General features: G+C 35.2%; 1 protein-coding gene across 1 annotated transcript; it reads right to left on the bottom strand.

Annotated features, from left to right (window-relative positions):
- Nucleotides 1-1,519: 1,519 nt before the first annotated feature.
- Nucleotides 1,520-4,715, bottom strand: LOC100991769 (olfactory receptor 6C6). Its single transcript, XM_003807553.4, has 2 exons — nucleotides 4,465-4,715; nucleotides 1,520-3,403 (listed from the first exon to the last, which is right to left on the bottom strand). Exon 2 carries the CDS (start codon nucleotides 3,376-3,378, stop codon nucleotides 2,434-2,436), a length of 945 nt encoding a protein of 314 aa, XP_003807601.2. The 5' UTR covers nucleotides 3,379-3,403; nucleotides 4,465-4,715; the 3' UTR covers nucleotides 1,520-2,433.
- Nucleotides 4,716-16,281: the final 11,566 nt, after the last annotated feature.

The raw sequence follows: 16,281 nt of genomic DNA, 5'->3' as shown, positions 1-16,281 counted from the left end.
ATCTCAGCTCACTGCAACCTCCACCTCCCGGGTTCAAGCAATTATCTGCCTCAGCCTCCTGAGTAGCTGGGATTACAGGTGTCCACCACCAAGCCCAGCTAATTTTTTTGTATTTTTAGTACAGACAGGGTTTCACCATGTTGGCCAGGCTGGTCTTGAACTCCTGACCTCGTGATCCACCCACCTCAGCCTCCCAAAGTACTGGGATTACAAGTGTGAGCCACCGCACCCAGCCTCCTGGGGTGCATATTAAACATAGGCTACATTAACTCTATCCCAGAAATACTGACTCAGAAGCAGTAAAAATGATAACTCGAAATTACATTTACAAAATATCTAGGTCAAGCTTGTCCAACTCACGGCCCATGGGCCATATGTGGCACAGGACAGCTTTGAATGTGGCCCAACATCAATTTGTAAACTTTCTTAGAACATTGTGAGATGTTTTTGTGATTATTTTAAACTTCGTCAGCTGTCATTAGTGTTAGTGTGTTTTATGTGTGGCCCAAGACAATTCTTCTTCTTCCACTGTGGCCCAGGAAAGCCAAAAGATTGGACACTCCTGATCTGGGTGATTCTTGAAAGTCAAACCTTTGAAAATTACTGATATGATAGATTTAAGTCCAAAATACTATCCTGGCAAACAGGGCCCTTTATGCTTTCACCCTTCAACCTCCTCAAACTTATTGTTGACTTTACTTTCATCAACACACAAAAATATTAGTTATACCACATTCTTGAATTGTTCAAAAATTTAAGTGCTATCTTTTATTGAGTGGTAAATAGTTCTAATAGCATATATTTACTGAGCAATGAGGTATGGGGTACATTTCTCCCACTTTACATATGGAGAAACTAACACATAAAAAGTGTGCATGATCTGCGCAGTGTTCCAGAGTGTGTAGAAAAGCTTTTACTGAACCTAACTGAATATCTTGAAGCCATTTTCTAATAATGAGGTATACTAATTCTCCAAATGCATGCGGTTTTCTAATACCTCTGTGTTATTTGCATATATTTATATCTCAGTCATCTTTCCTCATGCATATTTTAGCATAATTATTACTTTCTCTTGAAAGGCTTCCCTTATCTCCAAAATTCCATGGAAGCCATCCTCTCTGCCCCATAAATGTTTTTGTAGATCTTTATTACAACACTAATTAGATGCTGTATATCAATACAGTCATGTCCCACGTAATAACATTTTGGTCAATGACAGACTGCATGTACAATGATGGCCCCATAATATTATAATACCATATTTTTATTGTACCTTTTCTGTGTTTAGATATGCTTAGATGTATAAATACTTACCATTGTGTTACAATTGCCTACAGTATTTAGTACAGTAACATGCTGTACCAGTTTGCAGCCTAGAAACAAGGGCTATACTATATGGCATAGGTGTGTAGTAAGCTATACAACCTAGGTTCCTGGAAGTACACTTGGATGTTTGTACAACAGAATCACCTAGCGATACATTTCTCAGAAGTATCCCCATTGTTAAGCAATGCACGATCCTATTTTGTTTATGTGTTTATGTCCTTTAAACAATGAAAGCTTCTTAAACGTACCGATTGAACCCCTCACAATGTCTGCAATAACATAGATTACAATAAATATATGGTGAATTAGTTATCAAATTACATATGCCAAGTTACATTTATACAAGGCATATTTTATTCAAAGTCATGGTTTCTGAAAAGTGATATGCCATAAAGAGGTGTTATTTAAAAGTTGGATTAAAGAATCGAGGAAAGTGATTGTAGTAGTGTGAAACATTTCATGAGAAAGAATATAATGTAAGAGTGGAACTGAGCTATAAAGTTCTTCAAGAGACTATCCTATGTGAGATAACTCTTTTTTTTTTTAAGGTTTTTTTCCTTTTATTATTATACTTTAAGTTTTAGGGTACATGTGCACATTGTGCAGGTTAGGTGGGAGAACATGATCAAAATAAATGTATAAAACATGTTTCCCAGTTTTTCTTCCTTATCAGTTATCAGTTATAGGATAGTCTCTTGAAGAACTTTATGGCTCAGTTCCACTCTAACTTTCTTCGATTCCTTAATCCAACTTTTTTAATATTTTATTTATTTATTTATTTTTTTTTTTTTTTTTGAGACAGAGTCTCGCTCTTGTCGCCCAAGCTGGAGTGCAGTGGCACCATCTGGGCTCACTGCAACCTCCACCTCCCGAGTTCAAGCTATTCTCTTGCCTCAGACTCCTGAGTAGCTGGGATTACAGGCACTCTCCACCACGCCCGGCTAATTTTTGTACTTTTAAGTAGAGACGGGGTTTCACCATGTTGGCCAGGCTGGTCTCAGGTAACCACCCTCCTCAGCCTCCCAAAGTGCTGTGATTACAGGCATGAGCCACCATGCCAGGCCGTTTTCCAGTTTTTATGGTAAAGTTGTAATTTGTAGCAGATTCTTAAAATGGTCTTTTAGAAAAACACCAATTCTTTTGTAATACATCCCAGAAGACTTCTTTCACCTGCTGGTTTCTGAGAGTATAAATGAAGGGATTTAGTAAAGGGGCAATTGAGGTATAGAGCAAAGCTACACCTTTGGATACAGTCACTCTTTCTTTTGCAGATGGTTTAATATACATAAAGATACAGCTACCATATGTCATGGAGACAACAATCATGTGGGAAGTACAGGTGGAAAACGCTTTGTTCCTTTGCTGCGCAGAAGAGAATTTCAGAATGGTCTTAATAATGCAAGTGTAAGAGAGAATCACTAATACCAGTGTGACCACAAGTGTCACCACAGCTAAGGTAAAAGACGTCAATTCTAGGACATGGGTATCTGTGCAGGAGATCTGCAGAATAGGAGAAGTTTCACACATAAAGTGGTCAATAGTTTTGGAAGCACAAAAATCCAGCTTGAGTCCCATGACCAATGGGGGAAATATGATTAAGAATCCAGTTACCCAAGAGCTAAGTACAAGTTGGTAGCAGACTTTGCTGCTCATAATGATTGGATAATGCAGTGGTTTGCAGATGGCAACGTAGCGGTCATAGGACATGGCAGCCAGGAGGTAAAACTCAGTAACTCCTGGTAAAAGGATAAAAAATAATTGAGTTGCACAATTATTATAAGAAATGGTTTTGTCTCTAGTCACAATGGTTATCAAGAATCTAGGAATACACACTGTTGTGAATATTATTTCCAAAAAGGAGAAATTACGGAGAAACAAATACATTGGCGTCTTGAGCTGGGGATCCAGCAGGGTGAGGATGATGATGATTAAGTTCCCCATCAGGCTCAAGGTGTAGTTGAGAAATAGAAACAGGAAAATCACAATTTGCAACTGTGGGTCATCTGTCAATCCTAGGAGAATGAACTCTATTTCCATTGATTTGTTCTTCATTTCTCTTTTGTGATCCTTATCAAATCTACACAGAAAGGGAAAAACAAAATTTATACATATATATACATATATGTATTTATAAAGCAGAAAAAATATATCTTTTTAAATTTATCCATGTGCAAATGGTTTCTCCAGCCTGAAATTGTAGATGACACATAATTACATGCCACAGGTGAATTCAAAATTTGCTCTAATCTACTAGTTCTCTTTATAATATTCCTCACAAAGTTTCTTCCAGAACTTGAATAATATATACTTTTGGTAAATATGAATTTTAGCTTGTCACTCTCAGATGAACTCTACTCTGCATTTGTAATTTAAACAAAATCATATTAATATTTTAAATTTTTTTCTCTATTATTTCTAACATATCTGTACAAATTATACTGTTAGTTTGTCTTTTTGTAACAAGTATGAGGATGATGTTTCAAAACCAGGATTTAGGGTTAAATTATAATTCCTGTACTGATCAATGACTATGGCAGCATTGATGCAATAAATAGTTAAAGATCCTCATTTCAATAGTTTTGATATTTTCTTTGCATTGAGAATACACCATATTATTAACATTATTTTTATTGGCACTTTTCTATATTCAAATCAACAGTCGTTTAAGAGCTTATGGGACAAATAAATGAAAACATGATAAAATAAAGAAGTTATATATTTTAATAAAAAATTGTGTCTTCTTTTCAATTAACCTTTTTGAAATATCATTTTATTAGTGTGACTACATAATTTCGGCTATTTTTTACTTCCTCCATATTCTTTATAACACCATTGAAAATCCCTGAAGAAATATTACTTTCTATCCTTTCTACATATAAGAATTCTATTTAGTCCCAGTTTGTACTACCTTTCTGTTATATTAAATGCGTCAGTCTACTTCATTATATTGATACAACAGTATATGAATAAAACAGATTACAACACTCATTAGTATATAACTATAAAATTAATGTACTATTAAAACACATTTATAAAGCACAAAAATTCAGTAGCCAAATCTAACTCCATGAGCTGCACTTACTGTACATTTGCCTTAATTTCTGATTTTAGACTAAGTTAAAATTATAGTTGACTTACCTTTTTTGGATCTATTATTCATTTCTTTCTGTGTGCATGGAAGAGATGCATGCTAACATAATTAGTGACAATTCTACTCATTTTATGACCACATTTTATTATCCAATAGGCACATTTATTACCAATGATTTTTGTGGGGAGAGGCAATGTGTATGTATTGTGTTTCTGTAGAGAATTTCCACATTTCCTCAACTTCATCCTCACTATAAAGATTGATACTCAGGTATTAATAATTTTAATGGACATCTATCTTTCATTCCAAGTAACTTAAACTTTGTGAAATTTTGTTATTACAATTGAGATTGACAACACTCAAAGCCTCAAACAAGATAGATATATATTCTTTGAAATAAAATAAGATTGGGAAGTGAAAATTAAAATCAAGAAATTATTTGATGAAAGATAAACAATTATTGCAAGAAAGAGATATTCTATATTACCAATTGTGCATTTATAAAATGCTGCAATTTTATCGTTTTTACTTACTATAGACTCAAGGGAATCTATTGAAATAAAACAAAGACAAACTTTTCTCTGGGGGTCAGTGTTACAGAAGCACTAATTATCAGCAATAAAAGACACCACTCTAGGCTACTTTAGCTGAAGAAAAAGTATCCCAGAGGAGTATTGTAAGTGATTTAGAAAAATCAATGAGATATTTAACAGTAACATCAGCAGTTCACTGTCCAGGGCAACATCGGACCATCTCAAACTGGTTTACACATATATCGGAATAAACTACTGATACATAAAAAACAAGAATCTTAAAAATGATATGCTAAGTGAAAGAAACAGATACAAATGATTTATAATCATATAAAAGTACTATATGGTTTCATTTATATGATTCTGGAAAAGACTAAACTACGGGAACAGATATTTGATCAGTAGTTCCAGAGGCAGAAAATTAGCTACAGAAGAGATTAGCTGCAGAAGTTCCCGAAGGGAACTTTTTAGGATGATGAAAGTGTTTTGTATCTTGATTGTGGGGGAATTGCATGACTATATATATTTGGCAAAGCACATCAAATGATGTACCCACAAAAGGTGAACTTTTTCATTGAATTCAAACTCATTCATTAACCATTAAAATTATTTCGATATTAGTTGCCTCTTTTTTAACAGGCTATTTAGAAGACTACTTAGGTCTACACTGGCCCATAAGATAGATATATATTAGATATAGATATAGATATATAGATATAGATATAAATAGAAATATATGGAGACACAGAGAAGAGAGTTGATTGTATACATGCTATATCAACAATGATGCATTGAACGTGGGAGTGCAGATATCAATTTGAGATCCTGGTTTCAATTCTTTTGGATGTGTACCTAGAAGTGGGATTGCTGGATCTTATGATAGCTCCATTTTAATGTTTTTCCCCATGACTGCACTGTTTTCCATTCCCAACAACAGTGTACAATAGTTCTAATTTCTCCACATTCTCATGAACAATATCTTTTATTTTAAAAGGAAAACATTTATTTTAGGTTCAGAGGTACATCTGCAGGTTTGTTATATAGGTGAATTGCATTTCATGGGGGCTTGGTGTACAGATTATTTTGTCACCCAGGCAATAAACATAATACCCAACAGGCAGTTTTTCAATCCTCACCCTCCCCCCACCCTCTACCCTCCAGTAGGCATTGGTGTCTGTTGTTACCTTCTTTGCATCCATGTGTACTCAATGTTTAGCTCCCAGTTATAAGTGAGAACACGAGGTATTTGGTTTTCTGTTCCTGCATTAGTTCGCTTAGGATAATGACCTCCAGCTCCACCCATGTTGCTGCAAAGGACATGATCTTGCTCTGTATTTATGTCTGTGTAGTATTTCATGGTGTATATGTACAACATTTTCTTCATCCAGTCTACGTTGATGGGAATTTAGGTTGATTCCATGTCTTTGCTATTGTGAATAGTGCTACAATGAGCATACACATGCATATATCTTTATGGTAAAACAATTTGTATTCCTTTGGGTATTTACCCAATAATGGGATTGCTAGGTCAGTGCTGGGATAACTGGCTAGTCATATGCAGATGGAAACCACATCCCTTCCTTACACCATATACTAAAAACAACGCAAGATGGATTAAAGACTTAAATGTAAAACCTAAAACTATAAAAACCCTGGAGGATAACCTAGGAAATAACACTTTGGGCATAGGCCCTGGCAAAGATTTAATGATGAAGACACCAAAAACAATTGGAACAAAAACAAAAATTGACAAGTGGGACCTAATTAAATTAAACAGCTTCTGCACAGCAAAAGGAACTATCTTTTGCTTTTTGATAATAGCCATCCTAACAGATGTGAGGTGGTATCTCATTGTTGCTTGGATATGCATTTGCTGATAACTGTGATGCTGAAGATATTTTCAAATGCTTCTTTGTTATCTGTGTGTGTGTGTGTGTGTGTGTGTGTGTGTGTGTGTTTTGGAGAAATGTATAGTCAAGACCTTTGCCCATTTTCTAATTGAGTTATTATTTAGGGTTGTTTACCTAAATTTAAGGTTGTTATTCAATTGTAGAAGTTTCATTTATATTTTGGAGATTAATCTTTCATCGGGGTTTTAAAATTTACAAATACTTTCTCCAATTCCATAGGTTGCCTTTCCACCTTATAGATTGTTTGCTTTCCTGTGCAGAAGATTTTTATTTTATACATATATGTATATGTATAGCCATTACAAATAGCATAGAATAAAATCAGAGTGAAGGGAAAGTAACAAAGTTATGTATTAATTTCATACACTATATGACCTTATGATAAATAATGTATATGTGCTTTTACTTGTGTATATAAGAGATAGTGATGTTAAGTTTATTATATAGTGAATGGGCCAAATAAGTTTGAAATTGTAGACTAACAAGATTTGTTTGATTTTACATGTTATATTTTGAATAAAGTTGGAACTCTTCGTAAGGGCAAACAAATAAATTATCTTAGTCGATAATCCTTATGCAAAACAGCATCAAGGGAATGGCCAAAAGAAGAAAAATATTTTCTATTTTTTATAGACAGGCTACATATCCTAAATTTTTATGAGTTTTTGTAGTAAATAAATAATCAAGGATGAAATCTTCTATAATGAAATTGTAATGATAAGAATAATGTGTCAGCTTCCCTTTTGTATTTTAATAAATTTTAGAACTTTAGTCACTGTGAATTTAGGAATATGATTCTACACAATACCATCATGAACATATAACCCTTTTTTGAACAATACAAAGAGCAGTGTACATCCTACCATTTCACCAAAATATTTGATTGTAATAAAAACAACCCTGGACTTTCAGTCAATGAACTTGGGTTAACATACTGATTCTGCCTGATACTAGGGATAATGGCACTCACTTAAATACTAATATTCAATTTTAGTGTATCTAAAGTAAGCAAAATTACCTCCCATATTTTCTGCTCCTATGGATTATTGATTATATTTACATTATTATAGGTTCTCCAAGATTGATATTTTTGATGGTAAACGCTTTCTCTATCTTCATGTCTCACTTTTGTAGTCAAGCAACTAATATTTTTCAAGGGAAGATGAAGCATTCACCAAAATAGGTCAAATTCTGGACCATAAAGTGACAATTTGCATTCTCAGGCCACAATAAAATTAAGCAAGAAATCAATAATGCAAATACATTAGAAAATCCACACATATTTGGAATTAAACAATACAATTCTAAATAACTTATGCATGAAAAAGAAAGTCTCAAGGGAAAAATAAAATTATCTTAAGCTACATGAAAATAAAAAAATACCATATCAAAAATTTGGAGCTAGAAGTAAAACAGTGCTTAGAGAGATAGATTTACAGCATTAAATGCACATTTGGGGGAAAATTAAATTATACAGTGACATATACATATATATACACACATGCATATGTATGTGTGTACACATGATTAAATGCATACAATTGAAATCAGAACATTATTTCCACCTCAGAAAATTAAACAAGGAAGAGCAAATTAAATGTACAGCAAGCAGAGGGGGAGAAATGACAAACATTACAACAGAAATTAATAAACAGAAAAACAATAAAGAAAATAATAAGTCCAAAATCTGGCTTTTAAAAAATATCCAGGGAATTTATCAACATCTAGCAAGACTAGGTAAGAAAAACCTTAAAAAGACAAATACACCAATATCAGGAAGGAGGGAAAAGGCATAGCTATGATCCCCCAGTGCATTACAAACAATGCATGCCCATCAATTTGATAACTTACGTGAAATGGACCAATTCCTAATAATATAAAGACTAAAACTCACTGCAGAATGCATAGTAACTTCAGCATCCCTGAGTTTATTAGAGAACTAGAATGTGTAGTTAAAAACCTTCCAAAAATAAAATATGAAGCTCAGATAATTTCACTGATTAATGTTACCAAACTTTTAAGGAAAAAATTAAAACATATGTACACACATCTTCCAAAAAACAGAACAGTAGAGAAACATACCAACTTATTCTGAGGCTAGCATTACCCTAATTTGAGAGTAGAAAAATAAATTACAAGAAAAGGAAACTACTATAGCCTTATATCTCTCACGAGCATAGATCACAAAATTCTTGACAAAATCTGATCAATATTCAATGAAATAAAAGAAGATACAAACAAATGGAAGAACATTCCATGCTCATGGGTTGGAAGAATCAATATCGTGAAAATGGCCATACTGCCCAAGGTAATTTACAGATTCAATGCCATCCCCATCAAGCTACCAATGACTTTCTTCACAGAATTGGAAAAAACTACTTTAAAGTTCATATGGAACCAAAAAAGAGCCCGCATCGCCAAGTCAATCCTAAGCCAAAAGAACAAAGCTGGAGGCATCACACTACCTGACTTCAAACTATACTACAAGGCTACAGTAACCAAAACAGCATGGTACTGGTACCAAAACAGAGGTATAGATCAATGGAACAGAACAGAGCCCTCAGAAATAATGCCACATATCTACAACTATCTGATCTTTGACAAACCTGAGAAAAACAAGGAATGGGGAAAGGATTCCCTATTTAATAAATGGTGCTGGGAAAACTGGCTAGCCATATGTAGAAAGCTGAAACTGGATCCCTTCCTTACACCTTATACGAAAATTAATTCAAGATGGATTAAAGACTTAAACGTTAGACCTGAAACCATAGAAACCCTAGAAGAAAATGTAGGCATTACCATTCAGGACATAGGCATGGGCAAGGACTTCATGTCTAAAACACCAAAAGCAATGGCAACAAAAGCCAACATTGACAAATGGGATCTAATTAAACTAAAGAGCTTCTGCACAGCAAAAGAAACTACCATCAGAGTGAATAGGCAACCTATAAAATGAGAGAAAATTTTCACAACCTACTCATCTGACAAAGGGCTAATATCCAGAATCTACAATGAACTCAAACAAATTTACAAGAAAAAACAAACAACCCCATCAAAAAGTGGGTGAAGAACATGAACAGATACTTCTCAAAAGAAGACATTTATGCAGCCAAAAAACACATGAAAAAATGCTCACCATCACTGACCATCAGAGAAATGCAAATCAAAACCACAGTGAGGTACCATCTCACACCAGTTAGAATGGCGATCATTAAAAAGTCAGGAAACAACAGGTGCTGGAGAGGATGTGGAGAAATAGGAACACTTTTACACTGTTGGTGGGACTGTAAACTAGTTCAACCATTGTGGAAGTCAGTGTGGCGATTCCTCAGGGATCTAGAACTAGAAATACCATTTGACCCAGCCATCCCATTACTGGGTATATACCCAAAGGACTATAAATCATGCCGCTATAAAGACACATGCACACCTATGTTTATTGCAGCACTATTCACAATAGCAAAGACTTGGAACCAACCCAAATGTCCAACAATGATAGACTGGATTAAGAAAATGTGGCACATATACACCGTGGAATACTATGCAGCCATAATAACGATGAGTTCATGTCCTTTATAGGGACATGGATGAAATTGGAAATCATCATTCTCAGTAAACTATCACAAGGACAAAAAACCAAATACTGCATGTTCTCACCCATAGGTGGGAATTGAACAATGAGAACACATGGACACAGGGAGGGGAACATCACACTCTGGGGACTGTTGTGGGGTGGGGGGAGGGGGGAGGGATAGCATTAGGAGATATACCTAATGCTAAATGACGAGTTAATGGGTGCAGCACACCAGCGTGGCACATGTATACATATGTAACTAACCTGCACATTGTGCACATGTATCCTAAAACTTAAAGTATAGTAATAATAAAATAAAAAACTTTTTGATCAATAATTCAAGTATAGTGATTTGTAAAAAGGATAATGCATCAAAGTGAAGTTTTGTGTTGCAACATCTCTATGTGAAACTGCATATATAAATATGAATTAACCAAGGCCCTTGTCAGAGTTAGGTAGCTTTTTAATAGAAATGAAAATATGTAGAAATAATTGCAAATGAGTAAGGTGACAGTAGGAATTTAGAAGAGCAGAAAAGAGAGTGACTAATCCTGGCTTTGCAAACAGGGAATATTTCATAGATTACCTGATATTTAGATGAAACTTTAAAGAAAACTGTGTGAGTATGGGTTGGAGTGTGCGTGTGTGTGTATGTGTGTATGTGAGAGAGAGAGAGAGAGAGACAGGGAAACAAACAGAATGCCTCACAGTCACAAGAAATGGTGAACAATTTGATGAGGTCGGAGCAAAGGTTGCACAAAGCCTATGCTCTAGAAAATATATCATGCACATAGTTAATTCCCTAACAGTCATAAAAGGAGAAATAACTACTTCCCCAGTTCTCAGTTATATATTTCATTTGTATTAAATGTAAAATAATATTCATATAAACTTGAGGTAAGTAGGAAAGAATGTCCTAAGAAAAATAGGCCACCAAGAACTCATGACAAACTGTCCAAACTTTTTGTGTTGAAACACATAATTAAAAAGTTAAAAAATAAGGATAGGCTCTGAAAACCTGTTGCAATGGATAAGACACACCAATAGTTTCTATTCATAATACACAAGTATCTCCTGTTCATAAATAAGACAATCAATCCAATGGAAAGTGAAGACGGGTTATTAATAGGCAACTCCTAAGGAAGAAATACAAATATTAAAAATATTCAACCTCTATTAATTGGTGAATATGAAATTTAAAAATATATAACATGTATATACCAAGAATTTGCTGTACCATAACTACTTTGCTAAGCACTTTTATCCATTATCTCATTCAAACTCTATAATATTCCATGACCTTGGAGTATTGGTCTTCCCCTTTTATAGGCAAGGAAATTGATGCTCAGAATGGTTAAATAAATTTTGCAACTTTAAAAGGAATTTGTTCTTTTTAACCTCAAAACCCAGGCACTATGATCTGGACTTTATGATACCATCTTTATCATTAAATGAATTGTGATATCATTTTTATGCCTCTGCTTGTAAAACTTTCAAGTGATTTATAATATCCAGTGTTGGTTAGGATGCACTGAAAAGAATTGATTCATGTCTATAGGAGGGAAATGTTGAAGTATCCATCAAAATTTAGTACTTATTTGTATGTTATACCAAAACTTGTACATATGCAAATGAATGCATAAGAATGCCCTGTAGGTCTGGAGTGGACCTCCAGCAACCTGCAGCAGACCTGCAGAAGAGGGGCCTGACTGTTAGAAGAAAAACTAACAAACAGAAAGCAACAACATCAACATCAACAAAAAAGGCCCCCACACAGAAACCCCATCCAAAAAACATCAGCCTCAAAGATCAAAGGTAGATAAATCCATGAAGATGAGGAAAACCCAGTGCAAAAACACTGAAAATTCCAAAAACCAGAAAGTCTCTTATCCAAATGATCACAACTCCTCTCCAGTAAGGGCACAAAACTGGACGGAGAATGAGATTGATGAATTGACAGAAGCAAGCTTCAGAAGGTGGGTAATAACAACCTCCTCTGAGCTAAAGGAGCATGTTCTAACCCAATGCAAGGAAGCTAAGAACCTTGACACAAGGTTACAGGAACTGCTAACTAGAACAACCAGTTTAGAGAAGAACAGGAATGACCTGATAGAGCTGAAAACCATAGCACAAGAACTTCTTGAAGCATACACAAGTATCAGTAGCTGAATCAATCAAGCAGAAGACAGGATATCAGAGATTGAAGACCACCTTACTAAAATGAGGTGTGAAAACAAGATAAGAGAAAAAAGAATGAAAAGGAATGAACAAAGCCTCCAAGAAATATAAGACTATGTGTAAAGACCAAACCTACGATGGATTGGTATATCTGAAAGTGATGGGGAGAATGGAACCAAGTTGGAAAACACTCTTCAGGATATTATCCAGGAGAACTTCCCCAGCCTAGCAAGACAGGCCAACATTCAAATTCAGGAAATACAGAGAACACCACTAAGATACTCCATGAGAAGAGCAACACCAAGACAAATGATTGTCAGATTCTCCAAGGTTGAAATGAAGGAAAAAATGTTAAGGGCAGCCAGAGAGAAAGGTCAGGTTACCTACAAAGGGAAGCCCATCAGACTAACAGTGGATCTCTCTGCAGAAACCCTACAAGCCAGAAAAGAGTAGGGGCCAATATTCAACATTCCTGCAGAAAATAATTTTCAACCCAGAATTTCGTATCCAGTCAAACTAAGCTTCATAAGTGAAGGAGAAATAAAATCCTTTACAGACAAGCAAATGTGGAGGGATTTATGTCACCACCAGGCCTGCCTTACAAAAGCTCCCAAAGGAAGAACAAATATAGAAAGACCGGTACCAGCCACCACAAAAACACACCAAAACATAAAAACCAATTACACTATGAAGAAACTGCATCAGCTAATACACAAAATAATCAGCTAGCATCATGATGACAGGATCAAATTTACACATAACAATATTAACCTTAAATGTAAATGGGCTAAATGCCCCAATTAAAAGACACACAATGGCAAATTGGAGTCAAGACCCATCAGTGTGCTGTATTCAGGAGACCCATCTCATGTGCAAAGACACACATAGGCTCAAAATAAAGAGATGGAGGAATATTTATCAAGCAAATGGAAAGCAAAAAAAAGCAGGGGTTGCAATCCTAGTCTCTGATAAAACAGACTTTAAACTAACAAAAATCAAAAAAGACAAAGAAAGGCATTAAATAATGATAGAGGTATCAATGCAACAAGAAGAGCTAACTATCCCAACTATATATGCACCCAATACAGGAGCACCCAGATTCATCAAACTTTCTTAGAGACCTACAAAGAGACTTAGACTCACACACAATAATAGTGGGAGACTTTAACACCCCACTGCCAATTTTAGACAGATCAATGAGACAGAAAACTAACAAAGATATTCAGAACTTGAACTCAGCTCTGGAGACATCTACAGAACTCTCTACCCCAAAACAACAGAATATACGTTTTTCTCAGGGTCACGTAGCACTTATTCTAAAATCAACCACATAATTAGAAGTAAAACACTCCTCAGAAAATGTAAAAGAACAGAAATCATAATAAACAGTCTCTCAGACCACAGTGAGTGCAATCAAATTAGAACTCAAGATTAAGAAACTCACTAAAAACCGCACAACTACATGGGAATTGAAAAATCTGCTCCTGAATGACTACTGGGTAAATAACAAAATTAAGGCAGAAATAAATCAACATGTTCTTTGAAACCAATGAGAACAAACAGAAAACGTACCAGAATCTCTGGGACACAGCTAAAGTAGTGTTAAGAGGGAAATTTATAGCACTAAATGCCCACATCAGAAAGCTGAAAATATCTGAAATTGATACCATAAAATCACAATTAAAAGAACTAGAGAGGCAAGAGCAAACAAATTAAAAAGCTAGCAGAAGACAAGAAATAATTAAGATCAGAGCAGAACTGAAGAAGACAGAGACATGAAAAACCCTTAAAAGAACTCAATGATTCCAGAAGCTGATTCTTTGAAAAGATTAACAAAATAGATAGACTTCAGCTAGACTAATAAAGAAGAAAAGAGAGAATCAAATAAACCCACTTTAAAAATTATAAAGGGGATATCACCCCTGATAGCACAGAAATGCAAACTACCATCAGAGAATACTATAAACACCTCTATGCAAATAAGCTAGAAAATCTAGAAGGAATGGATAAATTCCTGGACAAATACACTCTCCCAAGACTAAACCAGGAATAAATTGAATCCCTGAATAGACCAATAACAAGTTCTAAAATTGAGGCAGTAATTAATAGCCTACCAATCAAAAAAAAGCCCAGGACCAGATAGATTCACAGCCGAATTTTGCCGGAGGTATGAAGAGGAGCTGGTACCATTCCTTCCAAAACTATTCCAAACAATAGAAAAAGAGGGACTCCTCCTTAACTCATTTTATGAGACTGGCATCATCCTGATACCAAAACCTGGCAGAGACACAACAAAAAGAGAAAAATTCAGGTCAATATCCCTGATGAACATCAATGTGAATATCCTCAATAAAATACTGGCAAACTGAATCCAGCAGCACATCAAAAAGCTTATCCACCACAATCAAGTTGGCTTCATCCCTGGGATGCAAGGTTGGTTCAACATATGCAAATCAATAAACATAATCCATCACATAAACAGAACCAATGACAAAAACCACATGATTATCTCAATAGATGCAGAAAAGGCCCTCGATAAAGTTCAACACCTCTTCATGCTAAAAACTCTCAATAAACTAGGTATTGATGGAACATATCTCAAAATAATAAGAGCTATTTATGACAAACCCATAGCCAATATCATACTGAATGGGCAAAAGCTGGAAGCATTCCCTTATAAAACTGGCACAAGGCAAGGATGCCCTCTGTCACCACTCTTATTCAGCATGTAAGTTCTGCCCAGGGCAATCAGGCAAGAGAAAGACATAAAGTGTATTCAAATAGGAAAAGAAGAAGTCAAATTGTCTCTGTTTGCAGATGACATGAATGTATATTTAGAAAACCTCATCATCTCAGCCCCAAAACTCCTTAAGCTAATAAGCATCTTCAGCAAAGTCTCAGGATACAAAAGCAATGCAAAAATCACAAGGATTCCTGTACAGCAACAATAGACAAGCAGAGAGCCAAATCATGAATACACTCCCATTCACAATTGCTACAAAGAGAATAAAACACCTAGGAATACAACTTACAGGGGACGTGAAGGGCCTCTTCAAGGAGAACTACAAACCACTGCTCAAGGAAACCAGAGAGGACAGAAACAAATGGAAAAAAGTTCCATGCTCATGGATAGGAAGAATCAATATAGTGAAAATGGCCATACTGTCCAAAGTAATTTACAGATTCAATGCTATCCCCATCAAACTACTATTGACTTTCATTGCACAATTAGAAAAAACTACTTTAAATTTTATAAGGAACCAAAAAAGAGCCCACATAGCCAAGATAATCCTAAGCAAAAAGAACAAAGCTGGAGGCCTCATACTACCTGACTTCAAACTATACTACAAGGCTACAGTAACCAAAACAGCATGGTACTGGTACCAAAACAGATTTATAGACCCATGGAGCACAACAGAGACCTCAGAAATAACACCACACATCTACAACAATCTGATCTTTGACAAAGATGACAAAAACAAGCAATGGGAAAAGGATTCTCTATTTAATAAATGGTGCTGGGAAAACTGGCTAGCCATATGTGGAATAAGACTTAAATGTAAAACCCAAAATCATAAAAACCCTAGAAGAAAACCTGGGCAATACCATTCAGGAAAGACTTCATGACTAAAACACCAAAAGCAATTGCAACAAAAGCCAACATTGATA

Source organism: Pan paniscus, chromosome 10 (genome assembly GCF_029289425.2).
Source record: "Pan paniscus chromosome 10, NHGRI_mPanPan1-v2.0_pri, whole genome shotgun sequence".
NCBI lineage: Eukaryota > Metazoa > Chordata > Mammalia > Primates > Hominidae > Pan > Pan paniscus.
The sequence above is the reverse complement of the archived record's forward strand: the minus strand, read 5'-3'. Positions and strand labels throughout refer to the sequence as shown.